General features: G+C 42.4%; 2 protein-coding genes across 2 annotated transcripts; one reads left to right on the forward strand and one right to left on the reverse strand.

Annotated features, from left to right (window-relative positions):
- Positions 1-2,522: 2,522 nt before the first annotated feature.
- On the reverse strand, positions 2,523-11,258 carry cpox (coproporphyrinogen oxidase). The gene is made up of 7 exons (XM_079505957.1): positions 10,571-11,258; positions 9,810-9,953; positions 7,370-7,480; positions 7,092-7,233; positions 4,998-5,216; positions 4,192-4,296; positions 2,523-3,912 (listed from the first exon to the last, which is right to left on the reverse strand). Exons 1-7 carry the CDS (start codon positions 11,091-11,093, stop codon positions 3,828-3,830), a joined length of 1,329 nt encoding a protein of 442 aa, XP_079362083.1. The 5' UTR covers positions 11,094-11,258; the 3' UTR covers positions 2,523-3,827.
- Positions 11,259-12,580: 1,322 nt separating this feature from the next.
- On the forward strand, positions 12,581-20,548 carry ccdc181 (coiled-coil domain containing 181; the record flags this gene model as incomplete). Its single annotated transcript, XM_079505512.1, has 6 exons — positions 12,581-12,685; positions 15,334-15,552; positions 16,026-16,844; positions 18,329-18,478; positions 18,705-18,862; positions 20,311-20,548. 6 exons carry the CDS (start codon positions 12,581-12,583, stop codon positions 20,480-20,482), a joined length of 1,623 nt encoding a protein of 540 aa, XP_079361638.1. The 3' UTR covers positions 20,483-20,548.
- Positions 20,549-20,771: the final 223 nt, after the last annotated feature.

Genomic DNA, 20,771 nt, shown 5'->3' on the forward strand with positions numbered 1-20,771 from the left:
TGGTGAATGGTATCGAAGGCGGCACTGAGGTCAAGGAGGATGAGGATGTTGAGTGAACCGGTGTCAGCAGATAGCAGGAGATCGTTGGTGACTCTGAGGAGGGCAGTTTCAGTGCTGTGTTTGGTGCGGAAGCCGGATTGAAATTGTTCGTAGAGGTTGTTTGTTTCCAGGTATGCAGTGATTTGGTTTGCGACGACTCGTTCCAGAATTTTTGACATAAATGGGAGATTTGAGATGGGCCGGTAGTTATTGGGGGAGTCAGGGTCGAGGCCGGGTTTAAATACCATTGTTAGAACCATGGTCAGTTTAGTGAGGTGAAGCTGAATATGCTGGAGTGATTCCAGTGAGAGGCAGTTGTCAAGCCACTCCATCTAACCAACTGCCTGTCCTCACTGGAATCGCTCCAGCAGAAACACATACCCAAGAAATGCTCTGTACAGCACCAGCTGACACCTTCAAGGCTTCCTGGGTGAATAGAAGGCAAGACAGGGTTAAATGACTAACTTTAAGACAGAACTAATTAGGGATGCACCGAAAGGGAAATTCTTGGCCGAAACCGAATACCGTATATAGGAAACAGTTGGCCGAATATCCGAATAGGATTAATATTATATATTTTTCCTACCATTGCTGTCACCTTATAGCTACCTGATTTATGGCAAAAGTAATTATGGCAAAACTTAACTTAAATAATAATCACTTATGGGTCCATAAAACATTTATTCAGCTCTTTTGAATGCATTAATTGCATACACTATTTGGTGATATATTTTCTGCCTATTCGGGCCGAAACCGAATAGGCCGAAAATGCATTTTTAGCCATTTTCTGCCGAATATTTTCTGCGGGCAAATATTCGGTGCATCACTAGAACTAATGACTAACTAGGGATGACCACTTTGGGAATAGGCTAAGGGCTATATCTTGCGCCCTTATCCTTAAACTTCTTTGCCTTTTTTTACTACGGTATTTTGAAAAATCTTTTCAAATAGTTCAAATAGCTGATCTACAAGCTCACAACAAATCAATGTATATCGGCTAGTTGAACTATTTAAAATAGTAACAAATGGCAAATAAGTTTAGGGATTCGTGCCAATACGGTATTTTGAAAAACATTTTTGAACAGTTAAAATAGCCAATACAAGCTCACAACGTGTCGATGTAGAGTGGCTATTTTAACTATTCAAAAATGCTTTTCAAAATAGTAAAAACAAAAACGGCAAAGTAGTTTATGGATAAGGGGTTTAGCATGGACAAAAATAGAGCCTTCTGTGTTATCCTCAGGTATGGTACCCCACCTGTCTGTATGCACCTGGACCCAGTGACAAGTCCTGAGAACCTCTACAGCAACAGTTTTGGCAGCAGGGTCCTGACTCCTGAAGCATATCCAAAACACCACATCACTATTAAACAGCCTATCTTTTAACTATAAAAGTCCCTGTCATTAGTGTTCAGATAGCATCCACAGTCCACCCATACATGAAACTTGTTGAAATGTCTCATACTCTCTTCTCCTCCAGGCTAGCTTATTAGTCAACTATAGCCACAGCTCATAATGCAGTTATTAATGTCAGCTGGTTATGGTAGAAATACTGAGAGATAACACAGCTCCAAACAAGGTAACCTTCTTGTTTTTAACAGCTGGCCTTTAATTTGGTGACATTTACCATATTATTTAACTTATAAAGTTATAACAAACACTTAAATGTCCCTGTTATCATCCGTTTCTCTCACTCTTCTTCCTGGTAGGTTGACTACAGTTGATTTACACCTGGCCCCCCAATGACATTGTGTCCTTACTCCAACTCTGTCTCTCAGCACTCATTTGTGATCATTTGTCTCCTCCAGACAGAGACTATATTTTTACCACATGATTCAACTCTACGTCCGTCCGTGGGTACACATTATCTGGGGTCATCTGATCAAGATGTACGAGTCAGATTTTTCAGTTCCCGTTCAAACTGGCAATGACTACCTCCCAAAGTTTGCGGGCTATGGCAGAGACCTGTGTCCGAGGAGCACACTTTTCTGTAATTTCTAGTTGTGAAACTAGTGCACCCCTACAATAGATTTATTTTTTCTATAAAAGTTATTTTATTGTATACATTGGGGCATTCTTCCAGAAACTGACATTATCTGTCCAGGAACTGTTACAGGGAATAAAACCTTGTATAGGCCTAATCCAAAAACTTGCTTAGATGGTTGATTTCAGTTAGTTTTCAGATATTTTAAGTTATTCATTCCATCAATTGATTGAAAACATGAAATCATGCATAGAAATTTGACAAATAAATTGTAATTTAAAACAGGTCAGCAGCATTATTCTGACAGCACATTGTTTTGATGGCGCGTTGGTCGCCCCATTACTAACCCTGTCCGTAACCCTAACAGCACACAAAGCCACATTGTCGGACTAATGCGCAGATGGAATTACGAGCGGTTCCCTTTTGGTCAGTCTTGTCAAATGCACATAAAACACTACATGGAAAGTGCGCAATATGCCTTGATAATATATTTTGGTATATTTTTGATTCATTTTATAGTCAATTTGTAGTCCTTTGTTTCCATTAACAAGATACCACATTGTAACATTTACAATGATTAGACCTAAAAATATCAAAAACAGATTTATTAAAATTTGGTCTTGGCACACTATTGGAGCGGCTCGGTTCCTAAACGTTCTCTTTTAACCCATTCAGACCCGACATCGAAATAAAAAAAAAGTATTCTGAAAGAATATATATTCAAAGATTTGTGCCGCATTTTTACGATTTTTCAAAAATAGCAGACCTACAGGCTCGTAGCGCACCACTCGGTGGCCCGCTATGAGCTTGTAGATCTGCTATTTTTCAATTGGCCTATCTCACAGCATTTCCCCGCCCCCTTTCCACGCCCCCTTTTGGAGCTAGTGGTGTTATTTTTTCTGCAGTCCATAGGCTTCCATGTTAAAAGAGGTATTTTCACGAGCCACAAACTACTGTTTTGTAAAGTTAAGGTTTATTCTACTTATTTGAGTTGTTATACCATTGTGTTTTCTTCATATTATTATTGGTCTTTGACATTTTAACATTAGGAAATGTACTTAGATAGTAAAAAAGTGTAAATGCTAATGGTTAAATAACACCACTAGCTCCCAAAGGGGGCGTGGAAATGCTGTGAGATAGGCCTATAGCTAAAGCATAACATAATGCTTAGTTAAAACACCAAAAGGGGTTCCCGCCAAAAATGGGTTAAGTGAACTGTAACAGCTTACAGTGAGAGCAAGCTATATTACAAACACAGCAGAGCACAGAAAACAAACACTGCTTGTTTCTGACACACACAAAAGAGAAATAATGCTTCACTCATACTGCGCTGGTGTTGTGTGCCGAGAATAGACACCTTGTGGGCTTTTAGATGAGCCATTTGTGCTGTGCGATACCAATCATACCAGCGTGCAATTAAGTAGAAATCATGCTTCAGTGATATGTGATGACCCAAAAGTATACATAATCATTACCTGAGAAACAACATTGCTGTCTTCAATTTGACTGACAATGTCAAATAATGCCACAGACACTCAGACAGCAACACAAGTAATGATTCACTGTAAGTGTAAATAGATACAAACGTTAGTAAAAACATAAGCAGTACCGGTTCGTAGTAAGTCATTATTTGTCCATTTAGAAAAGTGCACTGCACGTTTGTCCTGCCTAGATTAGCAAAAACAAAAAAAGCAGTATATGGCGCCTATTTTTCTTTTTGGCAAGTCTGTCATAATTTAGATTTCACAGATCGATGACACAAGCACACTTGAAGGTGGTCTTCATGGTGACATACAAACATGATGTCACACCCACTCCCTGGGGTTCCGTAGCACGTCCAACATCTCAGCCTCCGGGGTACCTTTGGCAGGCTCATGCATGTACTCCCACCTGGGGAGAAATAGTGCTTGGTTACCAAGTACGTACGCGCATACACGCGCCACACGCGCGCCACACACGTGCCACACACACACACACACACACACACACACACACACGTGCCACACACACACACACACACACACACACACACACACACACACACACACACACACACACACACACACACACACACACACACACACACACACACACACACACACACACACACACACACACACACACACACACACACACACACACACACACACACACACACACACAGCTTACCTAGCAGTAAGGGGGAGGGACATGAGGATGCTCTCAATTCTGGAGCCAGGGGTGGCCAGGCCAAACTTCACACCTCTGTCATACACCAAGTTGAACTCCACGTACCTAAAGCATACATACACACTGATACTCAGAGGAATCTTTAGCCAGGATGTGTAATGATAGGAATCGGGGTCACTAATTTTAGGTAGGTCTTCAGTTCACCCCCCCTCTGTCTCTCTCTCACTCATACAAACAAACGTTCACAATCACTCCCAATTTTTATCCTGATTAGTTGTCAAGTGGAATTAAAGAAAATACAAAGATAATTTGAAAAGTGACACTGTAAAAGCAACATTGTCAAGTGCTGTAGCTGGGTTGTATCAAGTGGAACCAGTATGTTTCATAAGAAGAATATGATAATATACACCTATACAGGAAAACAGTGAAATAATAAAGCATGGGATGAAAAACGGCCAAAATATACACCTAGAGATGATTCTACTTGATATTTGAAAACTAAAACATTTTATGAGAACACTTTCATTCACTTCAAGTGGATAAAATACAAAATATTTACAATTCTTATGTGGTTACACCATTTTGCATTTTCAGGCGCAATCTGTATTTGCATTGTAAAAATTGGGCAAATCCCTGCCTTTAAAATATATATATTTAAATATTTTTTAATTTGTCCTCTTGATGGTCTGGCCAGCCTGGAATCAAACCTCCCCATGAAAAGTTTGTTGTTGTAAACGTGTTTTTAATTGTTTGCCTATAATAGCATTCCCAAAATAGGGAGAGCAAGTTAAAAGTGTCTCACTCACCTGCCTCGTCGAACCTGCTGCCAGTCCTTCTCCTCTACAGTGAAGGGTTCAGTGAGGTGTTTATGCACGATGGGTAAGTAGCATGGCACCACGGTGCGGGCACAACTCCTGACAAAACTAAAGGCCTCCTCCTGATCAGGCGAATCCAGGTCATCGAAGAAGATACCTCCTATACCCCGCGTCTCTCCCCGATGGCGAATAAAGAAGTATCTGTCACACCTGGAGAAGAAACACACGGTCATCCATAACAGAGTGTACTCAAGAGTGTACAAATCATGGAACCAAATCCACTTATTGGACTTGTAGCGTCCATCAACGTGACTCCAATTTGACCACCAGAGGGTGGTAGAAGGCATCAGGTAAATGTCAACATTGAAGCAAACTAACAGGGATTCTCATTTAGCTGAAGACAAAAGTAGTCCTCATTACTTCACTCCATTACATAGACTGCTCCCTCCCAAAAAGAACATTGCATCACAATGCAAGGTTGTGTTTGTTTTGTCAAGAAAGCAACAATGTTGCACATGGAGTATAAAATATTACGCTTAACATTGAAATGTAATTATTTGTTTGGAATGTGCAAGGACACATCTCTAGAATAATCATTTAAACATCCATCTTAATAATGATCTTACAAAAAGAAGCCTCAGTCTTGCCCATACACAGTGCATTTCCTGGTCACCGTGACTCTTTGACAGCTGTCAAATTTAAAACACCTGACTTCTTATTTTGAGTGCAATTTCTTCTTCTTATTATTATTCAGGGACGCTGTTGCAACTTCATCCTAGGGTAAACATGATGTACCAACTTCCTGATTCACCAGGGCTGTCCCTCTGAGTCTGAACCACCTACTGTATATGTCTCTTCTACTCTTTTTACAGAGTAATCTCCAACGCTACACTAATGATATTAAAATACGACATCGACATGAGCCTGAAGCATTTTAGTATGGAATATAATACCTTGTATAAGTATTAATATGCCAGCATTCCTGGGAATGATAGTACAATGTGAGACGTTGCAGCACCGCTGTTTGCACAATGTGTCCACAACCTACACTACAGTACGACATCAGATTGGTCCCACCGACAGTATTATGTCCAGGATATTAAGCATTGCAGTGTTAGGAGTCAACTTCAAGTTAACATTACCAGATTACAAGTACAAAATACATGTTATGGTGCATCAGTGGGTTTCAATGAACGGGAATGGTTGATTAAAGTCAACAAAATGCCATTACAAGGCCATGCAAGATAACATCCCAACCTCCCTTTCATTGGCGTACTACAAGGTCTTTCACCTCATGACCTCAGACTAAACAGTTATTCTGCAGTTGCAGATTATAGGGAGCGACTTGCCCTTATCATATTCAAACAGCAAGGATACGCCCAATGTGATGAAACTCTCAGACACATGTACACACTTAAACCACACAAAGTCACTGAATAAAGAATTATGCAAAACATGCACACAAACAGACTTCATTCATATTATCCAATTATCCATATTATCCAAGCATTACATTCACCCATTTACCCAAAGCTCTTTATAGTACCATAATAATACATGCTTAATAGAACGTCACAGTCCCGCCCCCTTTCATGACGACGACAGACTGGGAAAAGCATTTCCCATGCATTTCTCCTATAGACGTTTCAAAAAGTGTTTATTTAAAGACCAAGCCAACTCATGACAACAAACAATTTTTTGGGGCGAACAAATAATTAGAAAAAAGAAAAACAACAAAAAATGTGTTATACCATGCCCTTTTTTTCTTCTTTCTAATTTGTTTGGCCAAAAATAATTGCTTAAAAGGTCTTTAAATAAATACTTTTTGAAATGTCTATGGAAGAAATGCATGGGAAATACTTTTCCGGGTCTGTCGTCGTCGTCATGACTGTGATGCTCTATAACAAGGGTCCCCCAATGGCAATGAAATCTCTTTGGTAATGTGAGTGTCATGTTCTACTCATTGTGCTACACGGGACCTACTGTATACGTCATGCTTGGTGCGCACACTCTTGCGTGCACATGCACAAAAACACAGACATGCATAGCACACACACACACAGATCTGGAGAAGTCAGTCCGTACCATTTCTTGAAGTCAGGGTAGTACCGTGGATGGTGCTTGTCGCAGGCTTCCTTCAGCGTGTTGTGGAAGTGAAAGGCATCTTCATCCTTAATGAAGACCGGAGTGAGATCTGTGCCTCCACCAAACCACCACAGTTTAGAGCCTGACGCACACGCACACACACACACACACACACACAAGCAGAGGACAAGGATTAACCTTCATTCATCAATAATCAATAGTGTCACTGACACCAAGACACAACCACTACTGAAGTCACGTGACAATGACACACTCACCATCTTCCTCATCAATCTCAAAGTATCTGTAGTTGAAGTGCACTGTGGGAATGTGTGGGTTCTTGGGGTGGATTACAGAGCTCACCCCCATGGCAATGAATGGCAGTTTACCTGGGGGAGAGTGCAGGAAAACACATTAAAATGGGAAATCATCTTCATTTTTAGAGTGACTTCATCCAAAGTTTTACAACATTTACACACTGACAGACAGCAGAGCCTACTATGAAGGCACCAAACTGCTCATCGGGAGTAGTTAGAGTTCAGTAGCCTTGTTTTTTTAAAGATATTTTTGTGGCTGTTCTGCCTTCATTGGTAGTACACAGAGATAGACAGGAAACTGGTAGAGAGAGACGGAGAGTGACACAGAGCAAAGGTTATCGGTCTCGGGCCTAGAACCTGCAACTCGCTGTCAGGCCGCATTAGAGCCTATACAGTATGTGGTTAGTGGTATGCTGCCTTAACCTCTACGTGAGCACCGCCCCAGTAGCCTTGTTTACCAGCCTTACTGGAATGCCCTGCCCCCTGGAATGACCTGCCCCATTCCCTCAAAACAAGCAAGTTTCCTTTAAAAGAGGAAAGGAAAATGTGTGAGTGGAGGGCTCCCTCTGCCCCCTCTGTGAATGTTTGGTTTAGTCAACTTGGTCAAGTGGCAGCGTTGGAAAAACTGTCTTTCAGACTTCTTAAGTGGGAGACGCACACTGGAGGCACTGTCTAATTGTAAACTGAGCAGCATATGAACTGTACTTGAATTATTATTTGTATTATTTTCTTTTTCTTGTATGTATGTATTATTTTTTTTAATTGTTCACGTTTGCATTCTGTTTTTCCTTTTTTTCCTGCTTTAATTGTTACTGCACTGTTGCAAAGATTTTTTCTGTACCCTGTGAATGAAAAATAATAAAAATATTAATCATAAAGAATGTCTGAAAATTCACTTGTCGCTGTCATCAGATCAAAGGGAGAGAAGGTGATTGCCCCCCCTCCCCCCCTTTCAATTTATTTCTATTCCAACCTGTACATGATTTTTGTGTTTGATTTAATGTGTTTGAGATATCTTAATTGTTTGTTGTCACTGTTGTTATTGTGAATGAATGCATGGGACCCGAATGGAAACAAGACAGCAAGGTCTTTCTTCGGTGCTGTCCTTTTGGACCAATGCTGTGCTTGGCTGTAGTGTACCCTGTACCGTTTTCATTTTATTGTCTAATAAAATTATCAATCAATCAATCAAACTGTTTCATAATTAGTAATACATGAAACAAAAAGGGGTTCAGTGTCTTGCTCAAAGACACTACACCACAAGAAGCAGGGATCAAACCAGGAACCTTACAGTCCTCAGAAGACTGCTACCTCCTGGGCCATTGCCACCCCAAAAGCCACCAATAGCTTTAGCTTATGCAAGAAGACTCATACACATTTAAGAATATTTACCTATTGCTCTTGTTCAAAGTGACAATGTCTTTGAATATATTATTTCTTATGATTTAACAATCATAAGGACTGCAACGGTCTAAGTAGGGCTGGACATTTTATTTACTGAAACGATACGATGATATGAGACTAGATACCATCTGTGATTTCAGTTATAGTAATATCATGATATAGCTGATATAGTTGCCCTATAATGAACAGGGGTTGACACTAGGGGTTGACGCTAGGGCATTCACTTCTAGTCATTTTTACTAGTTGACTAGTTGCCTAGTTTACTAGTCGACTAGTTGTTTAACTACCTATAATGTAAAAAAAATATATATATATATATATTTTTTTTTTTGGGAAATAAATATTTGTACATTTAAAAACTGTGTACATGGTGACTATAACTATAATCTACCTGATCTTGAGGCCTACAAAATCGGGGGAAAGAAATAATCCTTATCCTTATCAACTAGTCAACTAGTACCAACAAGGTCGACTAGTGGATTTACTAGTCGACTAGTTTAGTTGCTTAACGCCCTAGTTGACTCCCAACTGCCAGTGGCAAGTAAAATAAAATGTTCGGGTCCGGGCAGGCGGAGTTTGCATTCAGGTTGCCCAAAGTGCGTATGAATGTGGAAGCAATTTCTCTATAAACAAAACAGAAGATGTCTGTGGAATTTAAAATATTAAATGTATTTTAATAAATTAAAAGTCAAAATGTATAGCTATTGGCAAGTAAAGTAAAAATCATACCCGTGTGAAGTGAGGGGCACTCTTATCATCATACATCATCTCATTCTGGCCAATCACAATTTGAGTCCTCACTTTTGTCTTCAATGTCTGTGTTTACACACTTTTGTCTTCAAACACAAACATTGTGTGGGCATAGGAGGGGCTAGCGCCACTCAAAAGAAAAAAGAAAAGTGTTAAAATGAACGGTAATTATTATTATTTTTTGACGAGCCTCTGAGACCTTAGTGTCAACCCCTGTATGAATATATTGATTTGTGTGTAGACGTACCATCTTTCCCTTTCAGAACCTTCCCTCTGCTCCTCATCTGCTTGGCAGCCTCCTCAGTCAAGTGTCCAAACACCACAGACACACTGACTCCCGCCTTCTCAAACACTTTACCATCCTGCATCACACAGCTGATTCCTCCACCGCCTGATACACAACATAAGACAGGGACACAACAATTAGGACAGTAACATCAGTCTGTAGAAATTAGCAGCACAGTGGCAAGTGTGATCTTCAGCTGATTTCATCAATATGAGGTCATAGACCTGAACCCATATTTGGGAATGCCTGACACAGAACTCCATATATGGGCATTAAGGAGCCACAGAAAGATGGGTACTCTGACAATGGGTAAAACAGGAATTCCCCAATAAGCATAGTTCAATAAAGTGAAATTCCAGCCATTACATTTTTTGACAGGTAAAAGTAGCTGAAGGTAATAACTGTATTTGTGTGAGTTTCATTTAGGGCCGTTTCCAGCATGAAATTAACTATGCGTACAGGTGTCCATGCTGTACCAATTCAGTAGCACCTAAATGAAAACACATTGATTGTTACTGTCAACATTGGATTCTATTAAATGTCAGAAACAACTGATTTAGCATCATAACCAGCATCATTGCATCAACCAGTTTGTTGAACCGCTCTGAAACATCGTTTACTCCAGTTTGGCACTTTGGCGAATGGCGATGCCCACCCGCGCCCCGCGCAAAAGAAGCCAAGGGTGCGTGCGTGCCAAATGGCACACACCATTCTGTACTCGCCTTCCTCCCTCTCCCATCGGTCCACCTGGAACGTCCCACCGTCCACCTTCTCCAGAGCTCTGCAGAAGTCGGCCTGCGTCTCCATGATGAGCATCTCCATCCTGGTGCTCATCTCCGCTCTGCTCTCCTGAAGCACGCTGACGTTGGTCACGGGGGGAGACATGAACCCCTTGCACCTCTCCGAAATATCCCCCTCTTCCTCCACGGTCACCTTAGGGACCACCGACGCCATCTCCGCCCGCTGGAGGATGTGGCTCGCACTGGCCACGAAGCCCGCCGCTGCGGCTGCAGCTCCGGCGAGCAGCAGGGCTCCCCGACTGGCTCGGCCCGGGGCAGACGTGCCTGCGGTCCCATGGGACATGAACCTTACTCCGGTAGTCCTGGAAAACCATCGCGTCCCCGGAAGAGAACAGGAGAGTGTCGTGTTAGAAAGGTTAGCAACCCCTTTTAGCGGCGAAACGAAACATTTCCTCGCAGTTGTCTGAAGCGTCCTGTTTACGGAATAAAGTCCGACAGTAGCCATGAGTAGAGACCTGCGCCCTGTGTGTGCGTGACGGGAGTACGCAGTTATGATACATTTACTGAAGTCATCTCAACGCTGACATGCTGTAAGTTGACGTACAGTGATGTTATCGTACAGACGTGCAAGCAGACGCGTGCTAGGTCGGGGGGGAGGGTCCTTTCTAAGGAGACATGGGAAATGGAGTTCTTGATCGCTCATAGCGCATCGAACTCAGCCAAATAGAGGCCCATAAGAAAACATCAACACCCAGAAGGCAATGCTTGACTCTGACGTCACGTCTGCAGAGGGTAGCGTGTGTGTGCGTGTGCGTGTGCGCGCGTGTGTGTGTGTGCGCGTCTGTGTGTGCGTGCGCGCGTGTGTGTGCTATTTGCGCATGTGCCCGACGATAAGGCGTGTTGTAGGTCGCCATGACAACGTCTATTAAAGCCTTTGAGGGCAGCAGACATACAGAGAAGTGGATTATGTGCACAGACAGGTTGATGGGCTACAGACGGATAGCTGAGAATGTAGTGTCATAATAATAATAAGGTGCAACTCGTCTCCAGACAACCTTCTTGAAGACATTTTCATTTGTTTGAAGCAAGAAGAAGACAGAATAATTTGGTACCAGTTTGGTAGGTTGTGGTCACATCACATTAATCAACCACTTTGCTGTACTTTGCTGTACTATGAATCCACGATATTGTTAGTTAGTTTCATTAGCATATAACTTTTACAGACGAAAAAGCCAGTATGGTGCAGCTGTTTTTTTTTATTGCCACAGTTTAGATGTTTACTTTTGTAGTCTGTGTAGTTCGTTGATGTATTTCCTTACGTCAGTCGATTAAGTCAAGTTGTACAGACGTACACTATAACTCACTAGTCATTTGTCTATCATATATAGCTCACAGCTGATCTTTACCCGTATATGGCGTACATAATTTGAGAAAAATAATAAATACATGTTTGAAACAAAACAAAACGCTGCACGCGTCTGTGGGATATTACATAGCCTAATACTTTACCCTGAACTATTATCTTTTGACCAGGAGAGGGCGACCGATAGCTAAGGCTACGCAACCCCACTCAAAAACAAACCTGTATTTCACTCCTGTAAATGCACACGTTATTTTGTGCCTCCTATTATAAGAGGAAATATGAAAATACTAAAAGCTATTTTTTTAGAATCATTATAATTAAATGCTAACTGACATGTCTTTGTAGCAATTTGGTTGAAGTCAATTAAGTCTACATCAGTGGTTCTCAATTGTGGAGGTCAGTCCAGTGACCTTCAGGGTTCATTGAGGGGGTCCTTACTGTAACTGTGATAGTGTACAAATGGAAAAAAATTGAGCCTTTGGTTCCATAAATTAACTTATGGCTAATCTCTGTGTTTTTATACAGTTAATATTGACCATATAACAACACAATACAATTGAATACAAATACCAAATATATTTTAGTTCATCATTATTAAATGAAATTATTCTCCCATGCAGTGCTCCAAGATGAGTCAGGGTGTGAGTACAGAGAACCAGGATGAGTACGAGGATGACTTTGAGAAGGACCTGGATTGGCTGATTAGTGAAGAGGAGGGTCAGACCGATGACCAGGTGAGCACTTCCTTTCTGCTTATTTATAGCTACTAATATTAGACACATGCTCACCCCATATTTACTCAATGTTTCCTCCACACAGCTGGAACGTGTAATATTACTAGAAAAACTGCCCCTCGGGGCACAGGTCTCCACCAGGGCAGGTCAGGTTGTGGCCTCCTGGTGGCGCTACAATAGGCCAATGTGAAAAGGGTGCCATTTGTTCTTATGCCTTTGATGGCAATTGGATGATTTGAGGCATTTTGTTCCAAAAATGTGTTTTGCAAAAATCCACCTGTTGGTGGCGCTATAACAGGCCAATGTGAAAAGGGTGGGATATATTCCTGAACCTAGTTGGAAAGTGTGTGAAAGATTTCACGTAAATTGCAAGCTGCGTTCATGAATTGAGGCTTTTTGTTCAAAACGGGCCAGTCCTGCAAACTTTGAAAGCCAATGTTAGCCAATTAGGATGGAATATGAAATATCGGACAGATCCATCTTGAGCAAATGACTATAGAGATACTGTGTAACGATTTGCGGGAGTTTTGGAGAAAATCTGGAGGAGTAATAGCAAAAAATGTGTTTTACAAAAGTCGGCCTCCTGGTGGCGCTATAACAGGCTGTTCTGGAAAATGTGGGGCAGAGGTTCATCATTAGCATCTAGGGAGTGTGTGTGCAAAGCTTGGCATGAATCGGGCTAACGGTGCCGGAGATTAGCTGACGGACGGACGGACACACAGACGGACGGAGTGCAAAACATACTCTCTCCCCATGCCTTCGGCCTGGTGGAGACAATAATGGAAAGGAAAGAGAAGCAACACAGAGATGGAGATAAATAATTTAGCTTTCCCTTGCTGAAAGATACATTGAATTACAGTAACACAATCTTATTTATTGGTACCGGTATGTCACTCAGTCAGTAGAACTTTTGAAGTTTGTCAAATAGCTCTTCAGTGTAACCAGTTCGCAGGTAAATTGTGTTTACCTGCAGTGAAGACGAGAAGCCAATGGGTCCATGACCCTGACCCTGTGAAAGTGTGATAGAGAGTGATGAGTAACCCAACGCTGGCATGTTCCACAGTCCCACCGTCTGCATGGGAAACCTGCTCAAGTGACACCGCCGTGCATACTTTCTCTGTGCCAGGGAAAGATATCATTATAGGATGCATTATTGATAGACTTGAATATGCACACTTAATGCTTAATTCATGCTGCGCTATGCTGAGCATTAGTGAGGACCAATTATTCTAATATAGGTTGACAATGGGTGAAGTGGTCCTTTAAGTATTCAAAAGTATATTACAAAGTACATTTTCTAATTAATGTATAGTGCAGTCAAAAGTACAATTAGTTGTCTTTGAAATAGTTTAGTGAAAGTCAGTAAGTATCCAAAAATCACACCCGTGTGAACTGAGTGGTGCAGTGACGTCACACACTAACCATAGCAACCGTGCTCCTCTGTACGTGGCCCCACGTACAGGTACACACATACACGGGTACAAACAAAGCTGGTTGTTGGAGTGGTTTGCACCACTCAAAAATACTTAAGTAAACAAAAACAAAAGTACTTAAAGCACCAATGCTCGTGATAAAATAGTTCACACACTTGTGTGAAGTGAGGGGCGCTCTTATCATTGTACATCATCATAAATACATCATCTCATTCCGGCCAATCAGAATTTGCATCCTCACCTTCGTCTTCAACGTTTGTGTTACGCAATGTTTGTGTTACGCAATGTTTGTGTTTACACAAACACTCAAAATTGTCCATTCATTGTCAATGCCATTTAATGTTTGTGTTAGGACAAAGTATTGCCCCTCAAAAACAGTCTGTGTCTCATAGGAGGGACATAAGAAACCTGCCTACCAATGACTTCATCATTAGGCAGTTTTTTTTTAACTGTTTTGCAAGATTTAAAAAAAGATATTTAGATTTGTATTAACGCGAGAACAATGGTTTCCATTATAGCATGCCAACTTTCAAGGAATAGAAAGCCTGCAGTTTCTATAAGCTTTATGGATTCCTCATCAGTGATGTCGGGTTTCTGCATGTCCAGAGCCCTCCTCTGAGACACAGTAGGCAGAAACGGTGCCATCTTATAATGAGCATTATTGAGGACTGAGCCACTGAGGACCAATCATATAAAGATAGGTTGAGGACTGAGCCACTGAGGACCAATCATATGAAGATAGGTTGAGGACTGAGCCACTGAGGACCAATCATATGAAGATAGGTTGAAAATGGCTGAAGTCGTCCTTCAAGTACAGCACTCAAGAAAATGTTCTTGGTTACTGTCCGTCGATACAGCTGTTCTCAAAGGGCACCATGGACGGCTGCAATTCAAAACTGCCCCCCGTAAAAATCTGAATCCCCCACCGCCCTCCCCCCACCCAACTCACTGTATATGTCTCTTTTCCCTTTTTACCTCTATGATGAATTCCTGTTCTGTTCTTTGACTATATAGAAGTGTCTATTTGTACGTCTCTAAATGTTTTGATGAATTGAACATGGTGGACCCTGTTGTAAACAAGTGTAATGCTTAATTGGGTCGTCCACTCACAGTTAACAGTCTTTGTATTGAGTTTGTGCTTGAAATGTACTGTAATTCTGCAAACTGTTAATAAATATTTCAATCAATCAATCAAACTCTACTTTGTCACCACAGGGCCCTGACAAGGCTGACAATGAGACAATTGAGAGCAAAATAGACAAGAAGCTGGTGGAAGAGGACAAGGATGAGCGAGGGAGGAAGGAGAAGAAGAAGAAAAGCCAGAAGGCAGTGAAAGGAAAGAAGGCAACAAAGGAGATGGAAGTAATGGAGGAAGAAGAGAGGTGGCCCTCACCTATGGAGCCTCTAGAATGCGACATGGAAGGAGACGGCCCGGTAGGCCTATTGCTTGATCGTAATTATTTGAGATAATCACAGTAATTTTTTTCCCTAATCGTCCGAATTGTTTCCATTAATCTGTATAAATTCAGCCATTGATGTTCATATATTTTCAAACTTTTTCAAAGGTAGTGGAAGTAGCAGATCTACAGTACAGGCTCACACACACTTTGCAATGTGCTGTGAGCTTGTAGATCGGCTATTGCCGCGCTATTTTGAAATAATTATGAATATAAAATAGGTAAATATGGCCTATTTTGGCTACAGTACATTATTTATTTTGATTATTCGTAGGCCTATTTGTCACTGTCAGTCATTTCTGTGTATATTTAAGTTGTAACATCTGCCCTGTGCAATTTTTGCTTACATGTTCCAATGTTCAATACAAAAAAAAAACATACTTAAATCGTTAATCGCAATTATTTGCATGACAATGAATCGCTAACTAAAATGTCATGATCGTGACACAGCCCACGGCCTCGCCCCCTCCTCTGGTGTCGGACGACCAAGAAGAAGTGGACGAGGAGAAGAAGTACATCCTGGAGAAGATCCAACAGGCCAACCGGGAGCTGCAGGACCAGGAGGCTCCGGACGCGTCACGCCACAGGAGGCTGCACTTCAAAGACAACCTGGTGGACCTGGTGGTTCCTCCTCTGGAGTACGAGCGAGGTGCAACACCTGCCGATGCAAAGGCAGAAGGACAGGAGCACAGCAGCGCGGACAGGGCCAACGGCACAGAGGCAGAGAACGAGGTGTCGGGGAGGTTGTCTGAGCTGAAGATCTCCCCGCGGCAGGGAAGCGCGGCAGGAGGTCCGATCAGGGCGGCGGCGGAGGCTGAGGGAAGCAGCCAGGTGGGGCATGGAGGAAAGGAGGGAAGAGTCTTGGTAGAAAAGGACGGCAAGTTTGAACTGGTCAGTCTGAAGGAGATGGAGAGCCAAGGCCTGCTGCCTCCGTTAGCAAACCATCCCAGTGAGACCACCTTCTCTTCGCCTCGCCCTCAGGAGCCTGTGTCGAGCCCCAATAAGACCCCCGCCTTCTCCTCCGCTCCACCTCAGCTGGCCAGCGCTTCTTTCTCTCAGCAGGGCATTGCAGCACCCAGACCTCCGGTCAAGCCACGGAACCGACCCAACTCAGCCAGTCACAGCCAGAGGGACAGCCAGAGGAGAAGCACTAATCGCAGAGTGCAGTCAGCCACGGGAGCCCCATGCGAGGCCACCTACATGCTGTCCCCACAACAGAAGGAACTGCTGCAAAGATCCCAGGAGAGAAAAGAGAAGCTGGCCAAAGAGGTAGGAACCAATGTAAGTCCGTGATCTAGAAATGAATGAAAAGGTGAGAAAATAATGGATTCCAGTAAGTGATCTCCTCAGGGTGGACAACAACCAGTTTACCAAAATGTATTTTTAGAATGTTAATAATTTATGATGATTTATTTATTTGGGTCTTCGGCCCAAAGGCCCGAAAACCCCTTATTGTTTTAGTAGCGATTTTTCTGATTCTGCCATTTTTCGCAGTTTTGGCAGTTCGGTGCTGTCGTATTCTACGGATTTCAGCAATATGGTAGAGGGTCATAGGAAACGGTCAAGAACTGAAGCTCACAGTGATTCGTCAAAGGACCTCTGACCTTTAGATCTCCCAATGGATGAATTATATGAACCTCTATCCACTCCTAGATGTTTGTATGGTTAACCATTCCGCCTTGAAATCGCATGTCATGTCATTCATTTGTGTCTCGACTCCGCTAATGCATGGTTTTCTGCGGGAGTACAGCGTTGATAGACAACCCCTTCAGCCAATCAGCGTAACAAAAAGTGACGTCATCTCCAGTCTCCAACCAGTTATTTATTTATATTGCGTATAGCTCATTCGAGAGAAGATGCTGAAAGGTTAGAAAGCACTATCATTGGAAGACAGGAAGCATCCGCAAGGGAACTGACAGGAATTGACGAGAGGGGCTTTTATGGCATGACCCCGTCTTATCGCTGCTTGCAGCTATATTTATTATTATATTAGATAGAAATTATATTGGATTAGTAATATCAATCTTGCATGTCCATGTGCCTTTGGCAGCAGTTACTGTATGCATCAATAATATTATATTGTTAAGCTGTCAAGTCACCATCAACCAAAACTACATTCCTTTCACGAAACCCTCTTGGATAATAAAGTGTTTTTGATTTATGTTTTTGATTAACTACAAATATCTCTAATTAATTCAGGGATTGGATAGAGTTCTTATCTATTTGCTTACACAAGTGGGATATCTTTCACATTAACAAAGTAAGTGTTTGGAGTTTAGGTGGTTTTGCCCTCCAGTACATCCCTGGTTGGACCCTAGTTTACAAAGCAGCCATTTTTACAGTTACCTATACCTAAACTCAGCTGATTGTGAAATAATAATTAAAATAATTTTCAGCTGTTGGCAGGCATTATCCAAGTGGCTTCCATTTTCATTGGGGAAGGTCATTTTTCAAGAGACACTTGAAGCCGGAGCCCGGCCCCACGTTACAATTGTGCAAATTGAGTGCTGCCTACACGTGATTCAGGGAAATAATGAACCTTATGCAACAGAGGCATTATGTGCAACATAGCACCTTTAATGTTGCAACATAGCACCTTTGTTGCAACATTAGTGTGAGTGCAACATAGCACCTTTAATGTAATTACCTTCAGCTGTGTTTACCTGTCAAAATGAGTTGAAAATGGTCTATTGTTGTACTTTTCATGCCATGGAAATGTGTTAGCTTCTCCAATCTCCATTTCTCCCCATTAGGCAGAGCAAAAGAAACGCGAGGAAGAGGAGCAGAAGCGTCAGGAAAATGAGGCGGCATTCCGTGCCTGGTTGATAAGGAAAAGGGAGCAGTTTCAGGGGGAGAGGCGGATCCATCGAGCACAGGAGATGGAGAGGATGAACAGTAGCAAGGTACACTGTATGTATGGCCACTGAGCAGCGAGACCAACAACTTAAAACCATTGCTGAAAATAATAGTGGTTCAGTTCAGCCTCAGTGACCTCGAATACTGCATAGGTTGACTGAAAAGAGTCATGTTTTTGTACACCACAATATATAGCTTAGTAATATGCTGTTCTCTGGCAATATATATATATATTTTTTTTTAAATTTTAATATGTTATTTTCCCCATAACAGAGAGATGCCATTGACCCAGATGTGGCCTTCAGGTCCTGGCTGCACAGGAAACAGGAGCAGCAGCAGAGGGACAGACAGCTGGAGGAGATGAGGAGGCTGGAGCAGGAGGGTGGCATCTACATACACAACCCGGTGGAGTCCGACAGGGCATTCAGAACGTGAGTCAGTAGCCCATCTACATACACAACCCGGTGGAGTCCGACAGGGCATTCAGAACGTGAGTCAGTAGCCCATCTACATACACAACCCGGTGGAGTCCGACAGGGCATTCAGAACGTGAGTCAGTAGCCCATCTACATACACAACCCGGTGGAGTCCGACAGGGCATTCAGAACGTGAGTCAGTAGCCCATCTACATACACAACCCGGTGGAGTCCGACAGGGCATTCAGAACGTGAGTCAGTAGCCCATCTACATACACAACCCGGTGGAGTCCGACAGGGCATTCAGAACGTGAGTCAGTAGCCCATGCAGGAGCTAAGAGAGGCTTATTGATGGCCTAAGATAGCGACGGCTTTACGATAGCGAAAATAGCAGATCTACAAGCTCACACAACACATCGCATTGATGCGTTGTCTGAGCTTGCAGATCAGCTATTTTCAGGCATAGCGACTGCCAAAAGAAGCACTTCAACCATTTTTCAACCGTATCTTTCATATAATTGGTACTCACCAATTCTCATTTTAAGATGGCACTATTTCTGCCTACTTGCTGTGTCTGTTGGGCTGTGGAGTTCTGAAAACTTAAATGACAACACCGATGGGGATTCCAAGCTATTGGAATAATGCATTACTTCATCAAAAATAAAATCTTGTTTGCAATTATCACTGATTATGTCATTGGAGGTAACCAGCCCAACAGAGACGCAGAGCAAGTAGACAGAAATGGTACCCTCTCATAATGAGCATTAGTGAGGAGGACCTATAGAGGGTATAAAGCGTCGCAGTCCCGCCCCCTACCATGGACCAGGAAATGAATCCACAAACACAACACAAACAATATTTTGGACCAAACAAATAATTACAAAGAAGAAAAACAACAAAAAGTGTTGTAACCTGCCGTTTTTTTCTTCTTTAGAATTATTTGTTCGGCCCAAAAAATTGTGTTTGTTGTCATGATTTGTCACGACTCGAGTTGGCTTTGTCCGCGGCGTAAACGTCTTTAAATAAATACTTTCTGAAATGTCTATGAGGAAAATGAACGGAGAATCATTTCCTGGTCCATGGTAGGGGGCGGGACTGCAACGCTCTATAGAGTAGGGTATAGAGGGTATGCATAAAGTGAATGGAAAATCGATTGGCAAAGTGAGTTTAACGTTGTTTAATGTCGTTTAGAGCAATCAGATCAGATTTTCTGTTCGGATGTATGGGCTGTCAACGCCAGAAAGTTAGTTTTTTGCCACTCAGTAGGCGTTCCGGGTATGATGATGATGTCACACGCTTACCCTTTATACCATGATATGGTTGCAAAAGGGTGAAGCACAAAAAATTATAATAATTAAGCAAAAAATTGCAGATCTACACATTTTTTGAAGGTCACCGACCAAACCCTTTACAAGCCATTCATTTTTGTCGTCTACACCACATACTGTACCTCTCCCTCCCAGGTGGCTGAAGAGGAAGCGGGCAGAGAAGCGCGCCGAGCAGCAGGCAGCTCGGGAGCGCTCCCGCATGCTGGTGGTGGAGGAGCGGCGAGCACGACGCACGCAAGACCTGCTGTGTGCCGTCAACGACATGAAGACTTTCAGATTCTCAGAACACCTGGCGTACCGCTTCTGACCTCACCGCCCCGCAGCACGCCTTCAGGCCTCCGTTGTAGGACAACGAGACCAGGATAGATCACATCTCCGCACTGAACTTTATATTAGGGTTGGGATCCTATTGGATTTTAACGATTCCCTCTTATCAGATCCTAAAAATGTCTTCTACATCCTGACAGTTTTCTGAAAAAGCTATGTTTCTATGTCAGTGGTTCTTCGATTTTTCAAAAATAGCAGACCTACAAGCTCGTAGCGCGCCACTCGGTGGCGCGCTATGAGCTTGTAGATCTGCTATTTTTCAATAGCTA

Source organism: Electrona antarctica, assembly GCF_951216825.1.
Source record: "Electrona antarctica genome assembly, chromosome: 7".
In the NCBI taxonomy this organism is placed as follows: Eukaryota; Metazoa; Chordata; class Actinopteri; order Myctophiformes; family Myctophidae; genus Electrona; species Electrona antarctica.

Coding starts and splice junctions, on each gene's coding strand:
- cpox (XM_079505957.1), bottom strand. CDS start 11,093: ATGGCTACTGTCGGACTTTATTCCGTAAACAGGACGCTTCAGACAACT. Junction 9,954..10,570: donor CCGATGGGAGAGGGAGGAAG/GCGAGTACAGAA, acceptor GTTGTGTATCAG/GCGGTGGAGGAATCAGCTGT. Junction 5,217..7,091: donor TACCCTGACTTCAAGAAATG/GTACGGACTGAC, acceptor TTTCTTCTCCAG/GTGTGACAGATACTTCTTTA.